General features: G+C 42.8%; 3 protein-coding genes and 1 long non-coding RNA gene across 4 annotated transcripts; 1 reads left to right on the top strand and 3 right to left on the bottom strand.

Moving 5' to 3' along the window:
* Positions 1-12766: 12766 nt before the first annotated feature.
* On the bottom strand, positions 12767-13274 carry LOC131504030 (histone H2B type 2-E). Its single transcript, XM_058715965.1, has one exon. The coding sequence runs from the start codon at positions 13218-13220 to the stop codon at positions 12840-12842; it is 381 nt and encodes a 126-aa protein (XP_058571948.1). The 5' UTR covers positions 13221-13274; the 3' UTR covers positions 12767-12839.
* Positions 13275-13510: 236 nt separating this feature from the next.
* Positions 13511-13983, top strand: LOC131504029 (histone H2A type 2-C). The gene has a single exon (XM_058715964.1). It carries the CDS (start codon positions 13548-13550, stop codon positions 13935-13937), a length of 390 nt encoding a protein of 129 aa, XP_058571947.1. The 5' UTR covers positions 13511-13547; the 3' UTR covers positions 13938-13983.
* A 79-nt stretch (positions 13984-14062) lies between these two features.
* Positions 14063-14758, bottom strand: LOC131504028 (histone H2A type 2-B). The gene has a single exon (XM_058715963.1). It carries the CDS (start codon positions 14484-14486, stop codon positions 14094-14096), a length of 393 nt encoding a protein of 130 aa, XP_058571946.1. The 5' UTR covers positions 14487-14758; the 3' UTR covers positions 14063-14093.
* A 5003-nt stretch (positions 14759-19761) lies between these two features.
* LOC131504027 (uncharacterized) lies at positions 19762-21912 on the bottom strand. The gene is made up of 2 exons (XR_009257740.1): positions 21040-21912; positions 19762-20371 (listed from the first exon to the last, which is right to left on the bottom strand). It is a non-coding gene; the product is annotated as an uncharacterized LOC131504027 (long non-coding RNA).
* Between the last annotated feature and the right edge of the window lie 1675 nt (positions 21913-23587).

Raw genomic sequence — 23587 nt, 5'->3', positions numbered from 1 at the left:
CCATCTTAATAGTGAAAGAGGAGGGGAACTGGAGGCCTCTTAGGAGACAGTAAATGCCTTTTTAAAAGATGAATGGGCCCTTAGAAGAATACACGGGAGATATGAGAGTTTGTGACAAAGTTTGTCTGGCTGTGAAGTCGAGTTCTCCTGTGATAAGGGGTAATATTCCCTGCTTGATGAAACTCCCAGGAAAGGGACTTATGACAACTGAGTTCCTTCTGGAGGATGTATCTTTTTTTTTTTTTTTTTTTTTTTTTTTTTTTTTTTTCAACGTTTTTTATTTATTTTGGGGACAGAGAGAGACAGAGCATGAACGGGGGAGGGGCAGAGAGAGAGGGAGACACAGAATCGGAAGCAGGCTCCAGGCTCCGAGCCATCAGCCCAGAGCCTGACGCGGGGCTCGAACTCACGGACCGTGAGATCGTGACCTGGCTGAAGTCGGACGCTTAACCGACTGCGCCACCCAGGCGCCCCTGGAGGATGTATCTTGAAGCAGGTAAGTGAGGGGAGGGTCAGAGAAAATCTGTCCTTACATTGTTGTTTGAGCCTACAGCTCAAAATATCAATATGCCAAAGTAGCATATATTGGGGGAATATGTTCTGTGACCCTTCCGCACAGTAGAACAAACCTCTTGACCTCAACTCACAGTAAGAAATTCATTTTACATTGCCTTTACACAAGAATATAAATTGAAGGGGCACCTGGGTGGCTTAGTCGGTTAAGCGTCCAACTTCAGCTCAGGTCATGATCTCACGCTTCATGGGTTCGAGCCCCGCTTCAGGCTCTGTGCTGACAGCTCAGAGCGTGGAGCCTGCTTCAGATTCTGTGTCTCCCTCTCTCTCTGCCCCTCCCCTGCTCGCACTCTGTCTCTCTCTCTCTCTCTCTCTCTCTCTCTCAAAAATAAAATAAACATTAAAAATATATATATAAATTGCAACAAGTTTCACAAAATGATACTATTTGTGATATACTCTATCTTCTTAAAAAAAAGGGAAAAGTAAAAAGATGACCTCTATCAAGTAAATCAGTTTCATAACCCACTAATGGTTTACAATCTATAGTTAGGAAAAAACCACTGGCTACAGGAAACTACAAAGAACAAAGTAAAAATCATCTTACTCATGTTTAATAAATCTTAATATTTCTCTGAATATGCCTTCTGAATCTCTCTATGCTTGCACAAACCTATGCCTGTCTTTGTAGGGAGGTAATACCCACCTCAGTAGCTAGAGTAGAAGCCTTATCGTGGTAGATGACTAAAGGAAATGTAGGTTGAGCTCTGTGGGAGCTGAGAGGAAAAGGTCCATTCCAGCTGAGCAAATATGTTGGTGATATTTTGAGCTGGGTTCTAAAGAATATTTAGGTTTTGAGGCATGTTTACATTGGGGGCTAGGAGAAGGTGGTGTAATCCAGGCAGAACAGACAATGAAAACAAAGAAGAACTTTTATGGGGCCACATGTAGCATGGGCAAAGGGCAGTGACGAGAAGTGAGCTTTAGGGGTGCCTCTGGCTCAGTCAATAGAGCATGCAACTCTTGATCTCAGGGTTGTGAGTTTGAGCCCCATGTAGGTGTGGAGATTACTTAAAAAAAAAAATCTTAAAAAAAAAAAGTGAGCTTTTAGTACCAGGGACTCCATGCCAAACTAGGGAGAGGCTAGGTTTTATTCTAGAAACAATGTTGGAGCAAAGGATATGAACAGGCAATACACAAGAGAACAAACACAAAAGCTATCGAACTCATGTAGAGATGCTTGAACTGATTAATAATCAAAGAAACAAAAATGAAAAGAATAATGAGATATCACTTTATACCAGCGAGTGTAGAAAAACTCATAAAGTTGGATGACCCAAGGGTTGGTCTGGAAGTAGGCTCAGAGGAGCACTGATACCATGGTGTTGGAAGTCTGGGGCAACCATTCTGGAGGGGAGCTTGGTACTCTTTGTTCAGTTAAGAATAAACAGATTCTGGGCTTGCCTGGTGGCTCAGTCAGTTAAGCTAGGCTTTGGCTGGGGTCATGATCTCACAGTTCATAAGTTCGAACCCTGCATCTGGCTCTGTGCTGACAGTGCAGAACCTGGAGCCTGCTTGGAGTTCTGTGTCTCCCTCTCTTCCTGCCCCTCTGCCGCCCCTGCTCACACTGTCTCTATCTCTGTCTCTCTCAAAAATACACATTAAAAAATTAAATAAAAAAAAAAAGAATAAACGGATCCCAATAAGCAGTTCTGTTCCTGGGTTTTTATCTAAAAGATATTCTTACCTAGGTCCATAAGGGAAATGTACAACAATGTTCATTGTAGCACTTTTTGTGATGGGGAGTTAGAGCAAACCTGGATGTTTGTCACTGAGAATGAGGAGATGAAATGTGGTTTTGCCCATCATGCAGTTTAATGCAGCAGTTCAATCAACAGATTGAATGTTCACATCACAACAGGGATAGCACAGACACAGGTTGTGTTCTGTGGGAGATGAATGAGCAGGAAAGGCCAATTTTTAAAATAGGATTAGAGAAGGGAAAAAGCAAAACATAGAATAAAATATAAAACACGATCCCACTTACATATATTCTCAGAGAGTAGAAATTAACTAGAACTGAGAAAGTAAAAATGTGTTCTGCTATTCATCAGGCTGGGATAATAGATACAGCTAGCCAAAGAAATAGCAGGAAACATAGGTCTCAAGGACATGCTGCAGCTATATTGTCACAATCCCCTTCTTTGAATGACTACTGCTTTCTTATTCACTGAGAAATCTGTTCTAAAAGTCACAGACTACCAGAACCTTTTCAGTTTGAAATCACATCAACTAGAATGAAACATCCCCCTCCCGCCAGGAGGACCTAAATCACTTTGACACAGACCTTGATTTTCAACCCAAGTACAAAACTTCAATAAGAGGTTTCTAAACACAACATTCATCTTTATCTTAACTTTGTGGTTTCCAAGGAAACAGGAACCTGGATACACTTCAAAGCCTAATTCTGATGTCCATCCTTTCACACAGGCCTGCTTTGCTTTAAGCCCATCAAAACTCTACAGTCCATGCTTCCCCACAACCTATTAACTCTAGTTTTTCCTTGTTTGGTGAGACACTTCACTGTTTCTCTGGTATATGTTCTTCCTCTTTGAAAACTAGTCAGTAAATATGGCTTGATATCAATAAATAGCTAAGTGGTGGTTGCAGGTTGATTGAGATAGGATGATTTTTTTTTCCTATATTTATTTCAGCATTCCTACATTTTTGGTTATTTACAATATTGTTAACTGTTGTAAATGCTGCCTCAATATCTTGCTTCTTTGACATTAGTAGTATAGCATAATGACTGAAAAGAGACTCTGACTTTTAATCTTGGCTTGGCCACTTACTGACATGTGACTTAACCCCTCAGTGGTTCTGTCTCCACATCTGTACAATGGAAATAATGATGCTACCTGCTGATAGGGTTATTAGGTTATTAGATAGATTATTAGGGGAATAAAATGAGGTAATCCAGGGGTGCCTGGGTGGCTCAGTCGTTTAAGCATCCGACTTCGGCTCAGGTCATGATCTTGTGTTTCATGGGTTCAAGCCCTGCACTGGGCTCTGTGCTGACAGCGCAGAGCCTGGAGCCTGCTTCGGATTCTGTGTCTCCCCCTCTCTCTGCCTCTCCCCTGCTTGTGCTCTCTGTCTCTCAAAAAATGAATAAATGTTAAAAAAATTTTTCTGTAAATGAGGTAATCCGTGTAAAGTGTTTAAAACATTGTCTGGCACCAAAGAAGAATTTTTCTATTGAAAACAATATATATGACATTCTATTTTACCTTTGTATCTATTTAATTACTAGTAAAGTATGTTCTGTAGCTTTTTAGTTTTTATTTTGAAATGATAATAGACTCACAGGAAGTTGCAAAAACAGTGCAAAGAGTTCCATGTGCCCCTCACTAAGCCTCTTCCCATGGTGATGTGTTAAATACCTGCAATGCAATAGCAAAAACCAGAAAATTGACATTGGTACATTACTGTTAACTAATATGCAGACCTTAATGACTTCTCACATGTTTTTTTAACCTGAGTTCATATGCGTGTGTGCATGTAATTCTATGCAATTTTATTCCATGTGTAAATTCGTGTAACCACCACCACAATCAAGATACCGTCCCATTCAGTCATCTCAAAAGAATTTCCCAGTTTCTTCCCAACCACCCATCTCACCCCCATTCCCTGGAAACCATTAATCTATTCATCTCTGTAATTTATTATTTCAAAAATACCATATAAATGCAATATATAGTATGCAAGGATAATTTTTTTTAATTTTTAAATGTTTATTTTTGAGAGAGAGAGAGAGAGAGAAAGAGAGCGCATGCTAGCGGGGAGGGGCAGAGAGAGAGAAGGAGATACAACATCTGAAGCAGGCTTCAGGCTCTGAGCTGTCAGCACACAGCCAGACACGGGGCTCGAACTCACGGAGTGCGAGATTGTGACCTGAGCTAAAGTTGGATGCCTAACCCACTGAGCCACCCAGGCACCCCAAGAATAATTGTTTTTAATGCATAGAAAGCAATACACCTTTTGCACAAACACATAGAAGCAAAATTAGAATGATTGTCTGCAAGGGAGTAAAAAATAAACATACAAAGGAATAATAAATAAGAAAAAGGGCAATGGCTCTACTAAATATATACAGCAAATACAGTAAAAGATCCTCAGATTATGTGTGATTTGCAAATTTCAGAAAAATAAGAGTAACATTTAGGAGCACCAATTTATCCTGCATGGCTCAGTCAGAGTAAAGATTAAGAGGGTCAGAATAACCTTCCCCAAATACTGCTCTTGACTTGCTCAGTAACCCATGCCAACTGTCCAGGGCCAATCTTCTGTACTCTCATCACCTGATTTCACACCCCTCCATGACCCAGTCAGTCCTCCTTGAAGAGCCTGACTGGCTCTCCTGACCTGGCTGAAGACCTAATCTATGACAGAGGCCTCAGCAGCAAAATTGACTAGTTAGGAAAATCACTTCAGAGCATAACTCTTTTAAAGTTGATGTTCACGATTTTTTAAGTGATTGTACTAGCAGAATCCCAATCCCAGACCTGTAGGTCCATACACAAGTCCCAGGAACACTTGGAGTCCATTGTTGCTGTCTAGTTTGAATGCTGGTTATATTGTTGAAGATGTTTTATTTATTTTTTTTATTTAAAATTTTTAACGTTTATTTATTTTTGAGACAGAGAGAGGACAGATCGCAAGCAGAGGAGGGGCAGAGAGAGAAGGAGACGCAGAATCTGAAGCAGCTCCAGGCTCTGAGCTGTCAGCACAGAGCCCAACACAGGGCTCGAACCCACAAACAGATCTTGACCTGAGCTTAAGTCAGGTGCTTAACCGACTAGCCACCCAGGCACCCCTCTTGAAGATTTTTTAAACTGTTTTTCAGAATTAATGAAGATGAATTGAGGGTCTACTAGATGCCAAGCATTAGGATAGTTATTTGAAGCATTATTTTCACCAAAAATATTCTCACAGCACCGGGTTTTTGTTTTTGTTTTTGTTTTTCCTTAAGGCCAATAACCCCACTGTCCAAATAACCTCTGCTGACAATGATTTCAAGCATACGTTCATCAAAAATTCAAATAATATTGAAAGATATAAAGAAAAAGTAAAATCCTCCTTCTGGGCTACCCAAACTCTTCTCCTTATGACTAGCCACTATTATGAGTTTTATCATATGAAATTTCAGAAAAATATTTCCTTCATATATGCATGTATACATACCAATACATACATATACTTTTTTATTTATATCAAAAGGGATCCTGTCGCTCTCTTTTCACCTATTAGATAGTTAAGTACTTTCTGAGTGTTTAATATTAAAAATAATACTGCTTTCTCTTTATTGAAGCTTGCCAGCTAATAAAATTAAGGAGGAGTGCTAGAATATCATTTTGCAGCCACTAATGAATTAAAGGATCCAAGCATTAAGCATCAACAGCTATTGTCAGAGAAAGGGGAGCAACTACACATTGTGTGTCTCCTGATAGGGAAAAAAAAAAAAAAAAATAGCACCACCTGTGCAGCAATCTTGCCAGAAAGTACAAAAATGAATCTAAATCTAATCACCTTCTGCTCCATTTATTCTGTTTCTACAGGAAACGTAAAGGGACAAAGAATCACAACAAACTACATCACAGGGAAGCCATAGGCAAAATCCCAACTGGAAAACTCTACAGGAAAAACAACCATGTCTCTTTAACAAAGAAATTACACGAAAATAGGGATGGCGGCACCTGGGGAGGCTCAGTCGGTCAAGCGATTAAGCGTCTGACTCCCGCTCAGGGCATCATCTCTCAGTTGGTGGGTTCGAGCCCCGTGTCGGGCTCTGGGCTGACAGCTCGGAGCCTGGAGCCTGCTTCTGATTGTGTGTCTCCTTCTCTCTCTACCCCTCCCCTACTCACGCACTCTCTCTCACTCTCAAAAATAAACAAACATTTAAAAAAGAAAAGGGGCGCCTGGGTGGCGCAGTCGGTTAAGCGTCCGACTTCAGCCAGGTCACGATCTCACGGTCCGTGAGTTCGAGCCCCGCGTCAGGCTCTGGGCTGATGGCTCGGAGCCTGGAGCCTGTTTCCGATTCTGTGTCTCCCTCTCTCTCTGCCCCTCCCCCGTTCATGCTCTGTCTCTCTCTGCCCCAAAAATAAATAAACATTAAAAAATAAATAAATAAATAAAAGAAAAGAAAAAAGAAAAAAAGGGGGCACCTGGGTGGCTCAGTCGGTTGAGCGTCTGACTCTGGCTCAGGTTATGATCTCGCAGTTTGTGAGTTCAAGCCCGCATCGGGGTCTGTGCTGACAGCTCAGAGCCTGGAGCCTGCTTCAGATTCTGTGTCTCCCTCTCTCTATGCCCCTTCCCTGCTCATGCTCTCTCTGTCTCTCAAAAATGAATAAACATTAAAAAAAATTTTTTTAATAATTAAAAAAAGAAAAAAATAGAGATGGATGGGAAACATATATTAGAGTTGAAAGACGTGTCAACCAACCATTATGTTCAGAACTTATTTGGATTCAGATTTAAACCAAGCATTTTTTTAAAGCTGTGACATGTAGATTAAGTTTAACACCAACTGGATATTTGATGAATTAAGGAACTATTGTTAATTTGTTTAGGTGTGACTTGGTATTGTGGTCCTTATCTTTTAGAGATACATAAGGAAATATTTATGGATGAAATAATATGCTGTCTGTGATCTGCTTCAAAATGATACAGGACAGACAGTCTTAAGTTGGTAATTGATGAAGTTGGGTAATGGGTATCTTCCCCTCTGTGTATATGTTTTAATTTCTCAATTATCAAGAATTAAAAATATGCTTTTAATAAAAAGCTGCTGTTGGGACACCTGGGTGGCTCAGTCGGTTAAGCGGCCGTCTTTTGATTTAGGTTCAGGTCATGATCTCAGTTTGTGACTTCCAAACTTTGCTCTGCGCTTGGAATTCTGTTCCTCTGTCTCTGCTGCTCCCTGGCTCCCGCACCCACACACACTCTCTCTCTCTTTCAAAAGTAAATAAATAGGGGCGCCTGAGTAGCTCAGTCGGTTAAGCGGCCAACTTCAGCTCAGGTCATGATCTCCTCCTCAGTGAGTTTGAGCCCGGCGCCGGGCTCTGTGCTGACAGCTCAGAGCCTGGAGCCTGTTTCAGATTCTGTGTCTCCCTCTCTCTGACCCTCCCTGTTCATACTCTGTCTCTTCCTGTCTCAAAAATAAATAAAACGTTAAAAAAAATTTTAATAAATAAACTTTTTAAAAAGTAGAGGGGTGCCTGGGTGGCTCAGTCAATTAAGTGTCTGACTCCCATTTCGGCTCAGGTCATGATCTCGCGGTTGGTTGGTGAGTACGAGCTCCGAATCTGGCTGTGCGCTGATGGCACAGAGCTTGCCTGAGAGAATTCTGTCTCTCCTCTCTGCCCCTCCCCCGCTTGTGCGCGTGCGCGCGCTCTCTCAAAATAAACTTTAAAAACAATTTTTTAATAATAAAAAAGTAGGAAAAAATAGAAAATAGAAATAAAAAGCTGCTATTTACCCTCCCTGCATAAGTATCTTGGAGGATTTTGTGTAGACATTTTTGTTTTGTTTCGTATATGAAAAGGGAATTGTGATATTGTTACATTACCCACTAAAAAGTTTGCACCACATTCTTCTCCCACTAATAGTGTATAAGACTACCCCATTTCTCTAACCTTAACCAGCACTGGACATTAGCAAACCTTTACATTTGACCTATTATGAATCTCACAGACCCCTCGAAATCTCATGGTTCCTCAGAGCGCCATGGTGGCTGGTATCAGCCTGGATGGCCTGATGCAGCCATTTCTATGTTAAGGGATACCCCATTGCAATGAATGGATACCCATTTGAGGGCCAGGGTGCCATCTGCCCCAGAAGGTGCTTTAATGGACATAGACCCTGTGGCCTCTGAGACTGTGTTTTCACTGCCATTTGTGTTTTCACTGCTATTTGGCTCCTTCCTGTCTCCATAGTTACATTAGCTTAGAAGCTAATGGGGTTCTCTAAAGTCTGTTTCCATATGTCTGGTCTAATCTGGCAAGGTCTGGGCTCTGCCTTCCGGTGTAAACTCGTTTTACTGTGCTCTCCTCCTTGCCCTCCAAACGCTACCTAAACTTGTCCTCTAAACTGCTTCTTGCAGTTCCTCCTACTTCTCTGAGCCAGCTGGCTTTTGCTCTCCCCCAGGCCTTTGCCCATGCCACCCATGGCCTGGAACACTCTTCCTTCCCATCCACCTCAGGCCTCATCCTAAAGTCCCCTCCTCCCAGAGGCCTTCCTCGCCCCCACCAATGTCAAGTTAGGCCTCCCTCCATTGCACTATCTGTGCGGGCACTTATCCCACTTAACACTCATCACACTTTATTATAGTCACTGGTTTAATATCCAACTTCTCTCCTAGGCACTAAAAGTCCAGGGAGGCAGAAGCCACTCTGTTCTGTTGAATCTTGTATGCTCACTGCCCAGCAGATTGCCTGATATCTAACACACTCAACCAATTTTTGAATGAAAAAATGAATCAATGATATCATATCTAGCAATGCTTAGGAGTCAGAGAAGAGGAATGATCCTAGAGAGCCTTTCTTATAGAACTTAATATCAATAGATACTTAATAGATTTACAAAATTAGTAGACACAGATTTTCCATTGCCCATATGAAATGATGAAACCTAGTCTCCCTAGGCACAGGGACAGTCTTGCAGTTAAGGGTCACTTGCTGAAACCCAAACAGAGCTGCCCTTCAGGCTTACTATTCTCTGTGTCAGAATTACTGATTACCTGTACTGTGAGCTATGTTAACCTCCCTCTTAAAGAAAGGTCCCCTCCCCAGGCCACATTGTGAAACCAAATATGGTAAGAATTACTGATAAATTTTTACGTTTTCTGTTTTATTTTATTTTTTTTCTCTTGAAGGCCAAACTGAGGCAGTGATACAGGCCACTGGAGGTTTATCAGCAGGTAGGTGATGAGGTCAGACCTGTGCTTGGAAGATTACTCTAGCAGGAGAACATGGAATATCCGAGAGGTTTGAGCCTAGAAGAGGTGAGGTGCAACCCTAACACTTTCTCCCACTTGAATAGAACAGGTGTGTGCAAGTGGGTATGATAGAGAAATGAAGGAAGAGATGTCATTTGAGCTGGAAGGTATGACTTTGGCTTGAAAGAAAACTCTGGCCAAGCCAGAAGGAAGGAGCAATCCAATCCAGACCTGGGAAGGAGCAAATGGGTTTAGTGGAAGGTGAACAGACCATTTGAAGCAGAGCAGAAAACCCACCTAACCCTAGAGGAGAACAGTAGAAGACACAGCTATAAAAGGAGGAAGAGGCAGATTTTGGAAAGCTTTGAATATCAAGCTTTTTAAAAATGTGTGTTGGATTATAGCTCCACCACTTACTTCCTAAACAATCCTGGACAAGTTATTTAACTTCTCTGAGGCTGTTTCCTTTATCTAGAAAATAAGGATGATGATAATGGAATCTACTTCAGTGGTGCCAGTTATAGATCGAATGATGCAATGCAGAGGACCATGAAGTAGTTAAGTGCTCAATAAGTAGAGGCAATTATTATAACAATCATTGTTAACCCCAACATAAGCAAATAGACAACAGATGTCTTAGCAGGAGAAAGAAGTGATGAAAAAGGTTCTTTAGGAAGATTAAACTCACTATCACTAATTAGCTCCCCTCTGGAGTTAAAATTTCAAATTCTATCACCTCTTCCCCTTCCCCACTCTGCAGTTTCCTTGCTAGTGAACACCATGCCCAGGAGGAGCCTGAAACCAGTAACCAAGACTCTCTCATATTAGTGAAGGGATTCCAACTGATAAGCAAGTTGAGATATGGCCTCTGCGATGGAGAACCAGAACCCCCTCAGTCCCCTCCCCAAGGATTTCAGCCACCACCACCACCATAGATTTATATACGGGGCACATCCTGAAAAGAATAAAGCAGGTGATATTCCTTTTAATTGTAAAGCATAGATAATTTCCTCCCAAAATCCAAGGAGGGATCCAGGTTTTCAGAGATTGATCTTACTCTCTCAAATCCCTTAAATCCTGAACTAGCAGTTTATTCTCTGGAGAGTTTCTGAGGAGAAGTCTTTCTATGCCTCAGTTTCCTCAACTATAAAATGGGAGATAAGAATGATATTTCATGAGGTTCTTGTGAGGATTAAATGAGTCAATATGTATAAAGAGCCTGGAGAACATTGTCTGGCACATACTAAGTGCTCTATAGGTGTTAGCTAAACTTTCTTAAGGACTTTATTTCTTCTACCTTGTTTATAATGCTTCTTATTTGTGGTCATGTCTTTTTAAATGACTAAACATTAACAGTGTCCTCATAACAAGCTACTTCAACCCCAGTGCACCTCTTGGGTAGAAGTAATTTTGGCCAATGGTTTATAAATATTTATCCTTTTCCACAGACCCAGCAGTGGTTGTATCTGTTTACTTCATTTAATGAGAAAATATATTGCAGATAAAAAGAAAGCAGCCAAGCTTTTAAATTAATCGGTAATTTTATTAATACAATAGCATCTACACACACTTGAAAACACACATGTGGGAAACAGAAGACTTATTCAGTTCATGATGTCTGGAGTCCATCTGAATTCACAAAACTCTTAGGATCAAGCCCAGAACCCCTTAGCCAAAAGCAGAGTTGAATAACTGATCAGTGTCTTCATCAGCAAAATCAAGGCTTGGACAGAAAGACTGTGAACATTCTGTAATCACACAAAATAAAACTAAAATGCAATTGTCCACGCATTTGAAGATACAAAGGTGGAAAAGTTGGCTGCATGACCAGTGAACCAATCCCATTGCTTTTCTCAACCTCCTTTGCAAAAGGGTTATTAACCTTGCCTGTCTTACAGGGTCTATCTTTTCAGGGCTTCCTGATAAATGAGAAGGTGAGTGTAAATTAAATGCTCATCTCCATGGGGAACAGAGGATCAGGGTGGAAGTGATGGGTTTCAGAAAAGGAGACTGGAAAAGGATTCAATGCTCTGAATTTAACGAAAATCCAAAAGAGGTTACGCTACACTAAGGAGCGTAAAGGGAGAACCAACCATTGTCACCTATTTGGCGCAAAAAGTACCTTAACACGGGCCTCCTCAGAGATCTTGCCCTGAGGTGACCACGGACGGACTTGGGCAAAGAGCTCCAAAAACATTTCCATTTTCATGTCTTCACATGTATCTAATGGAAATGAACGGCACCCATCCATCCACGGGAGCGATTAAGGATGGGGTGGGAAAATTAATTCGACAGATCTTAATAATTCAGTAAGTATTTAAGTGTCCGCTTTGTGCCAGGCACTGATTGGCATGGACAATACAGAAAAACAGACCAGCAAAGTCTCTGTTAAGGGCTTGAGAACAAGGACCATACCTAAGAAACGAACCAATTTCTGACGGCTGCTAGGAGGAAGAGAAAACCATGAGACCGGATGACAGGCAAGAACAAGAGGCGCAAATTCCTGAGTGGGACTTGGGAAGGCCTCCGAGAGGTGGCTTTTGAGCCCAGAACTCAATGACCAGCGCCGTGCAGTGACCTAAAGCCGGAGCGTTCCGAGAAGAATTAAATGCAAAAACGATCCACAAACCGAGAAATAACAGGGATTTCAAAGACCCAAAGTAAGCAGCGGAAACCAGAATCTACAAATTCCGGAGCCGGCGGGTGATTTTAAATATTCATGTCGTCCAATCAGGGAAAGGCTAGGACCCGGCAGCACAGGCTCCACCCTTAACGCCCAGACCGCTGGGATCCACAGGAGGCCACACCGCAGGGCAGAACTGGTGACTGGGCACCCAGGCAGATGCCAAACGCTCGGAAGAATTCTTCAGCGCTCTGACGCAATATCCGCGGCCCCCGGGGCTTAGTTGTCCTGGGACTTTAAGTGAGGATGACCGAAATCACTCATTTCGTTTTAGAACACCGATGAAACATACACCCAACAGAACGACCAGGACACAATAGTCTAGGGACGGAAGGTGAGGAGGAACATTCTCCAATATCTTAATTCGAAAGTATTTCTAGAAAAACTAAGTTAAAAGTTTTTAAGACGCGCTCTAGATTAAAAAGCAAAGCCAGTCACGCGCCAGGAGTCTCAAGTTTAAGAAAGGCTTAGATACTACGTGTGCCATCTTCCATGACCTTTCGCAAGTAAAACAACTTACTTTGTGAGAAAGAAGTGAGGGGAAAATAAGTGAACAAAGCTCTTTTCTGGTGATTAGGTGGGTGGCTCTGAAAAGAGCCTTTGGAGTCAAGCGGCCGGCGACCCGTGCGAGCGCCGTGTCCCGGCAGGGACTCACTTGGAGCTGGTGTACTTGGTGACGGCCTTGGTGCCCTCGGACACGGCGTGCTTGGCCAGCTCGCCGGGCAGCAGCAGGCGCACAGCCGTCTGGATCTCCCGAGACGTGATGGTCGAGCGCTTGTTGTAATGCGCCAGGCGGGAGGCCTCGCCGGCGATGCGCTCAAAGATGTCATTGACGAACGAGTTCATGATGCCCATGGCCTTGGACGAGATGCCAGTGTCGGGGTGCACCTGCTTGAGCACCTTGTACACGTAGATGGAGTAACTCTCCTTGCGGCTGCGCTTGCGCTTCTTGCCATCCTTCTTCTGGGCTTTGGTGACAGCCTTTTTCGAGCCCTTCTTGGGCGCGGGAGCGGATTTTGCCGGCTCAGGCATTGTACAACACCACACGCGTTAGCAAAGAAAAGAAGTGCGAGAATGGGCGGGCCTGATCCTTTTATAACCACCGTATGCAAATTAGGGCTCCAAAAGTCCTTCATTTCCATTGGGCCTTGCAGGGACCTTGCGTTATCAGTAATAACTACGTAACAGCACCTACTCTTGGCCTTATTGGCTAGTTCTGGAGCCAATTTAGGACCAATGAAAAACTCGTTCCTGACCCCACCCCTAGCAAAGCTTATAAAGGCTTTTCAATCGCTGATCTTTCAATCCTGTTTTGTTGTGAGGTTCAGAGCTTTAGGTGTTGTAACCTCACTTTTAGTCATGTCAGGTCGCGGAAAGCAGGGAGGCAAGGCCCGCGCTAAGGCTAAGTCGCGCTCGTCCCGCGCCGGCCTGCAGTTCCCGGTGGGGCGAGTGCACCGCCTGCTGCGTAAGGGCAACTACGCCGAGCGGGTGGGGGCCGGCGCGCCGGTCTACATGGCGGCGGTGCTGGAGTATCTGACGGCGGAAATCCTGGAGCTGGCGGGGAACGCGGCCCGCGACAACAAGAAGACGCGCATCATCCCCCGCCACCTGCAGCTGGCCATCCGCAACGACGAGGAACTGAACAAGCTGTTGGGCAAAGTCACCATCGCCCAGGGCGGCGTGCTGCCTAACATCCAGGCCGTTCTCTTACCAAAGAAAACCGAAAGCCACAAAGCCAAAAGCAAATAAACCATGACAAGCCAAAGACCAAAGGCTCTTTTTAGAGCCACCCAAATTTTCAAAAAAAGAGCTAATGCGCTATTTCGTGATCAGCCCCTCATTTGACACTTTGGTGGCTCTTAAAAGAGCCTTTGGGGTTAGTGGGGATGGTCTCAAGCTTCCTAATTACTTGTTCTTGCCAGGCTTGTGACTCTCCGTTTTCTTGGGCAACAAGACCGCCTGTATATTGGGCAAGACGCCGCCCTGGGCAATGGTGACACCCCCGAGTAACTTGTTGAGCTCTTCGTCATTTCTCACGGCTAGCTGCAAATGGCGAGGGATGATGCGCGTCTTCTTGTTATCGCGGGCCGCGTTCCCCGCCAGCTCCAGGATTTCCGCCGTCAGGTACTCCAGCACTGCCGCCAGGTACACCGGCGCGCCGGCCCCCACCCGCTCGGCGTAGTTGCCCTTGCGCAGCAGGCGGTGCACTCGCCCCACCGGGAACTGCAGGCCGGCGCGGGACGAGCGCGACTTGGCCTTGGCGCGAGCTTTGCCTCCCTGCTTTCCGCGTCCAGACATTACGGCCAAAACTGCAGTTACAGCTTCTTATTCAAGGAGAAGGAAGTGGAAAGGATAACCAATTTGGTGTAATTTATAAGAGCTACCGGGAGGGGTAAAGGGAAGTAGCCCAATCAAACAGCCAATCGGAAGGCAGAAAGCGGACTCTTCGTTTGCATCCTGCACTACAAGGAAATGACGGATTTCGTACGTACCTACCAATCGCTGGGAGCCACATTAAAGCTCCTAATTTGCATGAGAGGATTTTTAAAGAAAGAAAGCTTTCGGACAAAACGCTGGTTTTGCGTTTTACTGAGTGGCAATTTTTGTTTTCAGTTTAGAGAAGGCGAGGCGGAGGTAGGTGGGGGGTGGGGAGAGGGGGGAGAGAATTGGTTCTTTTTTTTTCCAGTTTAGAGCTAGAAGGGAAATCCTAAAAAGGACCCAAAAGGCCTGCAGAGGGGCCTCCAGCAGATGCAGAGTTGTTCCCACTCAAGGGTGGGGATTCTGAAGCCAGTTATCCCCTTGAGCCTTAAATTACTCTCCAAGTCCCGCCTTTTCTGTCTCTTCACAGCCAAACTCCCAGAAAAATTACTAAGGCCGTCTGCTTTCTCTGCAATTTAGTCGTGGCCTTCGGTGTGGCTTAGCCCCACCCCCAGCCTTCCCCGCTCCTCGGAATACACTGTAACCAAGGACTGAAAAAGATCTGTCTTCCTCCTCTGGACCTCCAGGAGGCATCCGATTACCGCCTTGAAACTTGCTCCTTTGGCTTTCAAAATGTCCCCCGACTTTCCCCATCCTGCTCATTTTCCTCTACCTGGCTCTAAATTCCCGTGTCTGTCTGGACTCTGCCCCCTACACAAAACCCCCCTCCATTCTTCGCTCTTCCCGAGGAGTCTTCCCACTTCCATGCTTTCAACTATCCCAGATTTGTTCTAGAAGCTCAGACCCTTACACCAAACTGCTTAGTGGGTACCTCAACTCATTTGTCCCAACAACTCGTCCAATCCAGATGCAAACTTACCCAAACAACCGCCTACCTCCTCTGTTTGCTCTTTATCGCCAAATTACACTTAGAATCCACTCACCTGCATCTCAACAGCGTATCTGGCTACTTACTTAGCATCTCTTCAGTTTTTAATCCATGTTCCTGTCTGCTTCCTCACTGCTCTCTTAGATTTCAGCAACAGCCCTGTAACACTTGTTTTCCTAATCTTCCAACTGCCTTCTAGAGAAACCTTCTGGAAAGTTGTTTCTTCCTCCTCAGCCTCCCATCCTGGGTGGTTCTACATCCCTCACACCATTTGCACCCTCTCCTGAGTGTTCCATGAGGACTGGAGGACTTAAATCCTATTCATCGAGCCCATTTCTGATGTCCTCTCTTTTATCCTCACCTTTATTGAACTGACATTTATCAAGTACATGCTACCTACCAGGCAATGGGTATACAGATAAGTGAGACTAGTGCAAAGAGCTGTCATGAGATGCTTCTAGAAAATAGAGGAAATCTCAAGTCTGCAAGTTAATATCAGCTATCTATAGCTGGTAAGAATGTTGGTATAAACATGTGAAACACCCAGATCCAATCAAAGGTGATGGGAGAGTGCTTTTTCAATAGCAGAATGTACCTGAAGGTAATTCTAACTCAATCAATTATATCATTTCAGAAGATGCATGTGTTAATAGAAAGATGTAGTCCACACAGAGTCTAAATGAGGCAATTACAATAGGAATGTGTTGTTTCTCCAAGCACTGTGAATACACACACACACACACACACACACACACACACACAACCAAGGGTCCTTGGTTGTGAAATCATCAGCCTTTCTTACAACCTGGATGAAATATTTCTGAAGACTGCCCAACTCTCTTAGCTCAGATACTGGGCTCGACAACTTCAAGATAAAAATATGAGACTGAGAATGCATGAGCTAGTTATAAGATACATCACTAGAAGTTAATGAATTTGCACCCTAGACTATTCATAAATTTCTTGTCTGTTTTGTTAGTGTGAGTCTCTCCCCAATGAGCCAATCAACGCTGGAAGTTCTGACAGTGTCAACTTTTCAGACCTACAGGGTCTGAACCCAGACAGTCCAAATGGGCGGGGGGGGGGGGGGGGACTACTATAACTCTGGTAGCTTGAGAGACCCTGCTTGAGGGGGCACTGACCTCCCCAACTCTTCCACTTTTTATCTCTTTTTTACCTCTATCACAATGACTCTGTGCTGTTAGGAAAGATGAAGGGCAAAGAGAATATATGGAACCTTATGTGATAAGCCCTATGATGGGGGCTACCTATGAAGTAGATGTAACTGTTTTGCAGAAAAGGAAAGTAAGGCTCAGAGAAGTTAGGGCACTTGCTGAAGGTGACATGGCCATTTACTAAGACATGATTAGAACTCAGGTCTGCCTGACTCAAAAATTGTGCTCTTTACACTACTTCACTCACTAGATGTTGGGCTTCACGAGCCACTTAACTTACACAGCCTCCCCTTCTTCCTCTGGTAAAGAGAGAAAGAGAATGAGAGAAAATTAGATTTAATATTTTAGATTCCATCCAGCTATAAAACCTTATTAGATTAATTTAGATAGGCCAATCTCCCACAAATTATACCAGGCTCAATTACTATCTATTGCTCCCCAGAGCTCTTTTCCCAGCATTCTTACCAGAGCTATTAAAATGTGAAGTAGAGCAGGCCATCCGTAAAAGTAGTACACCATCACAGACAAACAGACTGGATCTTACCTCCTTTAACAAAAAGGCAACCGGGATTTTTAACCAAAGGCAACTGAGTTCCTTCCCAAGGAATCCAGTTAATCAAACCGTTATTTTGCCTTCTAGCCCCATTCCATAGTCCTCTCTCTTCCCCTCTCCCTCCACCTCTGTCACCACAACCACCACCTCCAGCCTCCTCCATACTGAGCTGCACACCATTCAGTTAAGACCTTTCCATAGGTCCCTAACGTTGCATGTACACTTGCCTTTGATTAGAAGGCTTCATCTTCCTCTTGACCTGGCAAAACCCTCCTCATCCTTTGAGTTTCAGCCCAGATATCACCTCCTCCTTCATGAGGCCTTCCCTACTCCCATACGCACACAGCCTCAGTGTACCCACCTCTGTGTTCAAATCCTGGTGATAGTGCTTACCACTCTGCTTTGGCTTTGGTCTCACTTCCTTTCTGTAACCACCTCAAGGGAGAGACCATGTCTTCTTCATCTTTGAATCTGAGTCCTTAATTCCTTCTACCTGGCTCTTAAAAAGGTAATTAAATGTTTTCGGCATGAATACATGAAATAACACTCCTAAGGAATTAGTGTCTTCTTTTCAAAAATATTTCTCTTTACTCGAGAACCATTCTCCAAATGCCACCTATAAATAGTAGACTGTGATAGCCAGAGTGATGGAAGATATACTGGAAGCTCGTCAATTAAACAACTAAAAAAAATATATATATATATATATACATATATATATGTGTATATAAATATAAATATATATATTTATATATATATTTATATTTAATATATATTTAATATAATATATATTTATATATATATATAAATATATATATATATATATATATATATATATATATATATATATCCAACCATAACAGACTTGTTAGAATAAATGATGATAAATGTAAAGAACCTAATACAGAGCCCGGAACCTGAGAGGTCCCAAAGCTGTATTAGGAGGCCAAATAGCTTAATGTTTAAGAGCCCAAATTCTACAGCCTGACTCTGCATTGTTTACCAGATATGTGATCATGGGCAAGTTACCTAACCTCTAAGCGTCTCTGCTTCCTCACTGGTAAATCAAAAGTAATAACAGTAGATGGAGCACCTGGGTGGCTCAGTTAGTTAAGTGTCATACTTCAGCTCAGGTCAGGATCTTGCAGTTCATGGGTTCGAGCCCCACATCAGGCTCTGCACTGACAGCAGCAGAGTCTTCTTTGGATCCTCTGTCTCCCTCGCTCTCTGCCCCTCCCCCGCTCACTCTCTCTCAAAACTAACAAACATAAAAAAAAAAGTAATATTAGGTACTTCATGGGGCTGTTGTAAAAATTAAGAGAGTTCATAAATGTAAAACATTTAGAAAAGTACCTAGCACCAACAGAGCAGGGGCATCCCCAAAATTCTTTGAACCAATTATTCTTTTAAAAAAATTTTTTTTATGTTTATTTATGTTTGAGAGAGAGAGGGACAGAGTGCAAGCGGAGGAGGGACAGAGAGAGAAGGAGATACAGAATCCGAGGCAGGCTCTAGGCTCTGAGCTGTCCACACAGAGCTCGACGCAGGGCTTGAACTCACAAACCGTGAGATCATGACCTGAGCCGAAGTCGGATGCTCAACCTACTGAGCCACCCAGGTGCCCCTGAACCAATTTTTCATTTCAAAAATAAACATTAGGGGGACCCCTGAGTGACTCAGTCTGCTAGGTGTCTGACTCTTGATTTGGGCTGAGGTCATGATCTCGTGGTTGTGGGACTGAGCCCCGCACCAGGCTCTGTGCTGAGGACGGAGTCTGCTTGGGGTTCTCTTTCTCCCTCTCTTTCTAACCCCTCTCCCTGCTTGTGCTCTCTCTGTTTCTCTCAATAATAAATAAATAAGCTTAAATACATACATACATACATACATACATACATACATACATACATAAAAATAAACATTAGGTTTATCATATGACCTAGCAATTCCACTCCTGGATATACAGCAAACAGAAATGCAATGCACTTGGATGAATCTCACAGACAATGTAGAACAAAAGAAGACAAACACAAATGAATTCATGCTATGTGATTCTTTTTATATGAAGTTTTAAAATGGGCAACACTAATCTATGGTGATAGAAGTTAGAATAATGATTACCTGTGGAGAGGTGGTATTGATTTCCCTGGAGCCTTCCAAGGTTCTGGAAATTTTCTGTATCTTGATATGCGTGTATTCATATATAGAATTAAACTGTACACTTAAGATTTGTAAATTCCTTATGTGTAAATTATACATCAATAAGCACAAATTAAGTTTTTCATGATCAAATATTGAAGTAATCATCATGGGGGGGAAATGAGTATTTTGTTAGACACCCCATCCTCATGTCACAGAGTAGTGTTTATTGGTTTTTTGTTTTGTTTTGTTTAATTACACCTGAGGTGGCCACCATAATCTTTTAATATTCAAAGCCTCTAAAAGTTTCAATCTGGCCAAGACAAACCTTCACTAAATAGGAGATATTATTCTTACTATGTTTTTATTAAAAACGAAGACACTATAACTTGCCCCGTGAAGTTTGCAATTTACAAAGCTTCCATTTATTTTTGCAACAGAAATAACAATGACATCAGCCCTCTCTATTTGCACATTAGTTCACACATCCATCCAATACATTTAAGAACAACAAGTATGCCAACACTGAGCTTAACATAACACATCCAGAACATAATGAATACATTCCCTCTGCCCAGATCTCTCTTTCCTCATGGTTAGTTACCCCCTAATCATTCAGATCTCTGATTAAATCACCTCCCTAGCAAGGCCTTCTCCAACCACAGCCTCCCAACATTCCCTATCAGTTGCTGGATTAGCAAGTTGCAAAGCCCTGACCAAAAGCAAGTCCTATAGATTCTATCTTTTTTAGCAGCATTCTGATCAATTTATTTCTCTCTAGCCCATCTCCTGCCTTCACTCAGATTATCTTTCACCATACTACTGTGAACGGCTTTTCTATTCTTCCTGTTCCTCTAATACCATCTTCACATGCTAGCCAAAGTGATTTAATAGAAAATTGGATTCTTTTTCACCATATGCTCTCTCACCCTTACCCACTTCCTCACCCACCCATCCATGATGATCTCATTCCATCTTCAATAACTCCTGCTTCATATACACTTCTCAGATGCTAAAATTAGTAGACAAAAGCTTAATGAGAAACAAGATAGTACATAGACTCAAAATATCACCCACAATTACAAATGGAAAAAGAATTTTACAGTGGAGAAACTGAAAGATATCCCTTTAACAAATGATCAGAATTATCATCAGCAATAAGACAAATCAAGCTAATGCCCACTGGTATGGTTCACTGAGAAGGACTCAATATCATTTGGCAGTATTCTTGCCAAAAATGCATATCCTAAATCTGCAGACAAACCCAAATTGAGGGACGTTACAAAATAAATGTTCTGTACTCTCCAACAATGTCAAAGTCATGAAAGACAAAGACTAAAGAACTATTCCTGATTAATGGAGACCAAAGAGATCTAACAACTAAATACAACATGTGATCCCAGATTGAATCCTGAACCAGAACATTTTTTTTTCATTTTATACAAAAGACACTAGTGGGAAAATTAACAAATTTTGAGTAAGATCTGTATATTAGATAATAGTACTATATCAATGTCAATTTCCCAAGTGTGACAATTACATTGTGGTTATGTGAGAAAATGTTTTTTTTTTAACTAAATACTCATTAGTAAATATCAGAGTTCTCCAGAGAAACAGACACATAGGAAATATACGGAGAGAGAGATAGAGAAGGATTTATTATAAGGAATTGGCTCACACGATTATGTAGGCTAACAAGTCCCAAGATCTGCCAGGTGAGTCAGCAAGCTGGAAACCGGGAGAGCTGACGGTGTAGTTCCAGTCCAAGTCCAAAGGCCTGAGAACAAAGAGAACCAATGCTGCAATTCCAGTCTGCAGGCCAGCAGGTTGGAGACCCAGGAAGAGTCAATGTTTCAGTTTGAGTCCAAAGGCAGGAAAAAAGCCAAAGTCCCAAATCAGAGGCACTCAGGCAGGAAAGAACTCTCTTTCTCAAAGATGGTCAGCCATTTTGTTCTATTCAGGCCTCTGACTGACGAGGCCCACCCACATTAGGAAGGGCAATCTGATTTGCCAATTTAAATGTTAACCTCATCCCAAAACACACTTACAAAAAGACCCAGAATAATGTTTGACCCCATATCTGGGCACCCAATAGCCCGGTCAAGTTGACACATAAAATTAACCATCCCAAGTACTTAGAGGTAAATGGGGCTTTATCTCTGAAATTTACGCTCAAATGGTTCAGCAAAAAAATTATATGTGTGTAGATAGATACATAGAAATAAAGCAAACCTGATGAAATGTTAACATTTGGATAATCTGTGTATCAGAATGAGGGATCATATATTGGAAAAACTTAATTTTCCACTTGTGTCAGGGAAAACCTTACTTCAGTCTATCTCCTGTGTGTTTCTTCCCTGTGAGTCTCCTTCACTAGTCACATAAAACACTTCACTTCCAAATGTGTGCTTTTTCCCCACACCAAGCAATTTTCTGCAACACCAGCTGGGTGGTCTGCAATTTTTTTTATGAGTTTATTTTTATTTATTTTTGAGAGAGAGAGAGCATGCATGTGAGGAAGGGGAGAGAGAGAGAGAGAGAGAGAGAAAGAGAGAGAGAGAGAGAGACGAGAGAGAGAGAGAGAGAGAGAGAGAGAGAGAGAATCCCACACAGGCTCTGCACTGTCAGCTCGAAGCCCCAAAGTCGGGCTGGACCTCACACCATGCAGGGCTTGAACTCACAAACCATGAGATCACGACCTGAGCTGAAGTTGGGTGCTTAAACGACTTAGCCACCCAGGCACCCCCCCACCCTGGCCTACAATTTAATTCAGTTCTGACACTGTCTACCCAGAGATAGCATCAGATCCCACAGGTTAAAGGGCTCAGTCCTATAACGCTGTGCCCCACCCACCCCAACACACACACACACACACACACACACACACACACACACACAGCTTAAGATGCCAGCCACAAGCCCAGGTTGTCTGTCACCTGTGCTTCTGACCAACTGATTATAAATTGAGGTTCCACTGACCCCTCCTTTGGGCTCTATAAATTTGCTAGAGCAGCTCACAGAACTCAAGGTAATATTTTACTTACATTTACCAGTTTATTATAAAAGGATATGATAAAGGATACAGCTGAGCATCCATATAGAAGAGATAAAGCAAGGTATATGGGAAGGGGCTCTCCAGCATGCCACTCTCCCGGCACCTCCACATGTTCACCAACCCAGAAGCTCTCCAAACTCCATACTTTTGGGATTTGACGGAAACTTCATCATGTAGGCATGATCGATCATTAACTTCATTTTCAGCCCCTCTCCCTTCTCAAGAGAATGAGGGCATAACTGAAAATTCCAAGCTTCTTTTTAAAAAAAGAAAATTTAAGGTTTAATTTTGAAAGAGAGAGAGAGCACACACATGTGTGCCCACAGGGACATGAGCAGAGGCCAGGCAGAGAGGAGGGTGGGGGGTAGAGAGAATCCCAAGCAGGGTCTGCACTGTCAGCACAGGGCTCCACACAGGGCTCTAACTCACCAACCGTGAGATCACCAAGCCAAAATCAAGAGTCAGATGCTTAACTGAGAGATGCAAACTGAGCCAGATGCAAACCGTGAGATCATGACTTGAGTCAGGCACTCAGCTGACTGAGCCACCAAGGTGCCCCCCCAGTAGTCCATATCTTATGGAACTAATGCCATCCATCCAGATGCACAAACCTGATACTCATCCTTGACACTTCCCCTCCCATAACTAACCTATCACCACATCCTGTGAATTCCCTCCTAATATATATCTTGTAAGCACAGTTTCTCTCCACCTCTGCCTCTACTGCTGCCACCTTGATCCAAGCCATCATCATCTCTCACCTAGACTGCTACAAGTAACCTCCCAGCTGCTCTCCCTGCTTGCTCTCTAATCTCTCTGACAATTCACACTGCAGCCAGTGATCTTTGCAAAAACACAAATTTAAAGATGGTTTAATGCAATGCATGATCCTTGACTGGCTTTCCAAAAATAAAAAACTATAAAGATCACTAATGAGACAACTGAGGATATCTGACTATCAACTCAACTATAGATAATAGTATTATACGAAGGTTAAATGTCTTGAGTGTGGTAACAGTATTGTGATTAAGTAGGGAAATGTCCTTGTTCTCAGAAGATACATGCTGAAGTAGATAGTGGTGCAATGTAAACATTTTTGCAACTAATTCCCAAATGATTCAGCAAAAATAATTATTTCATTATTGTTATTATATACATACAAATTCAAAGACA

This window comes from Neofelis nebulosa, chromosome 2, assembly GCF_028018385.1.
Source record: "Neofelis nebulosa isolate mNeoNeb1 chromosome 2, mNeoNeb1.pri, whole genome shotgun sequence".
NCBI lineage: Eukaryota > Metazoa > Chordata > Mammalia > Carnivora > Felidae > Neofelis > Neofelis nebulosa.
The sequence above is the reverse complement of the archived record's forward strand: the minus strand, read 5'-3'. Positions and strand labels throughout refer to the sequence as shown.

Excerpts from the sequence above, each read along its gene's own strand:
- LOC131504030 (XM_058715965.1), bottom strand. The coding sequence starts at position 13,220 with ATGCCTGAGCCGGCAAAATCCGCTCCCGCGCCCAAGAAGGGCTCGAAA.
- LOC131504029 (XM_058715964.1), top strand. The coding sequence starts at position 13,548 with ATGTCAGGTCGCGGAAAGCAGGGAGGCAAGGCCCGCGCTAAGGCTAAG.
- LOC131504028 (XM_058715963.1), bottom strand. The coding sequence starts at position 14,486 with ATGTCTGGACGCGGAAAGCAGGGAGGCAAAGCTCGCGCCAAGGCCAAG.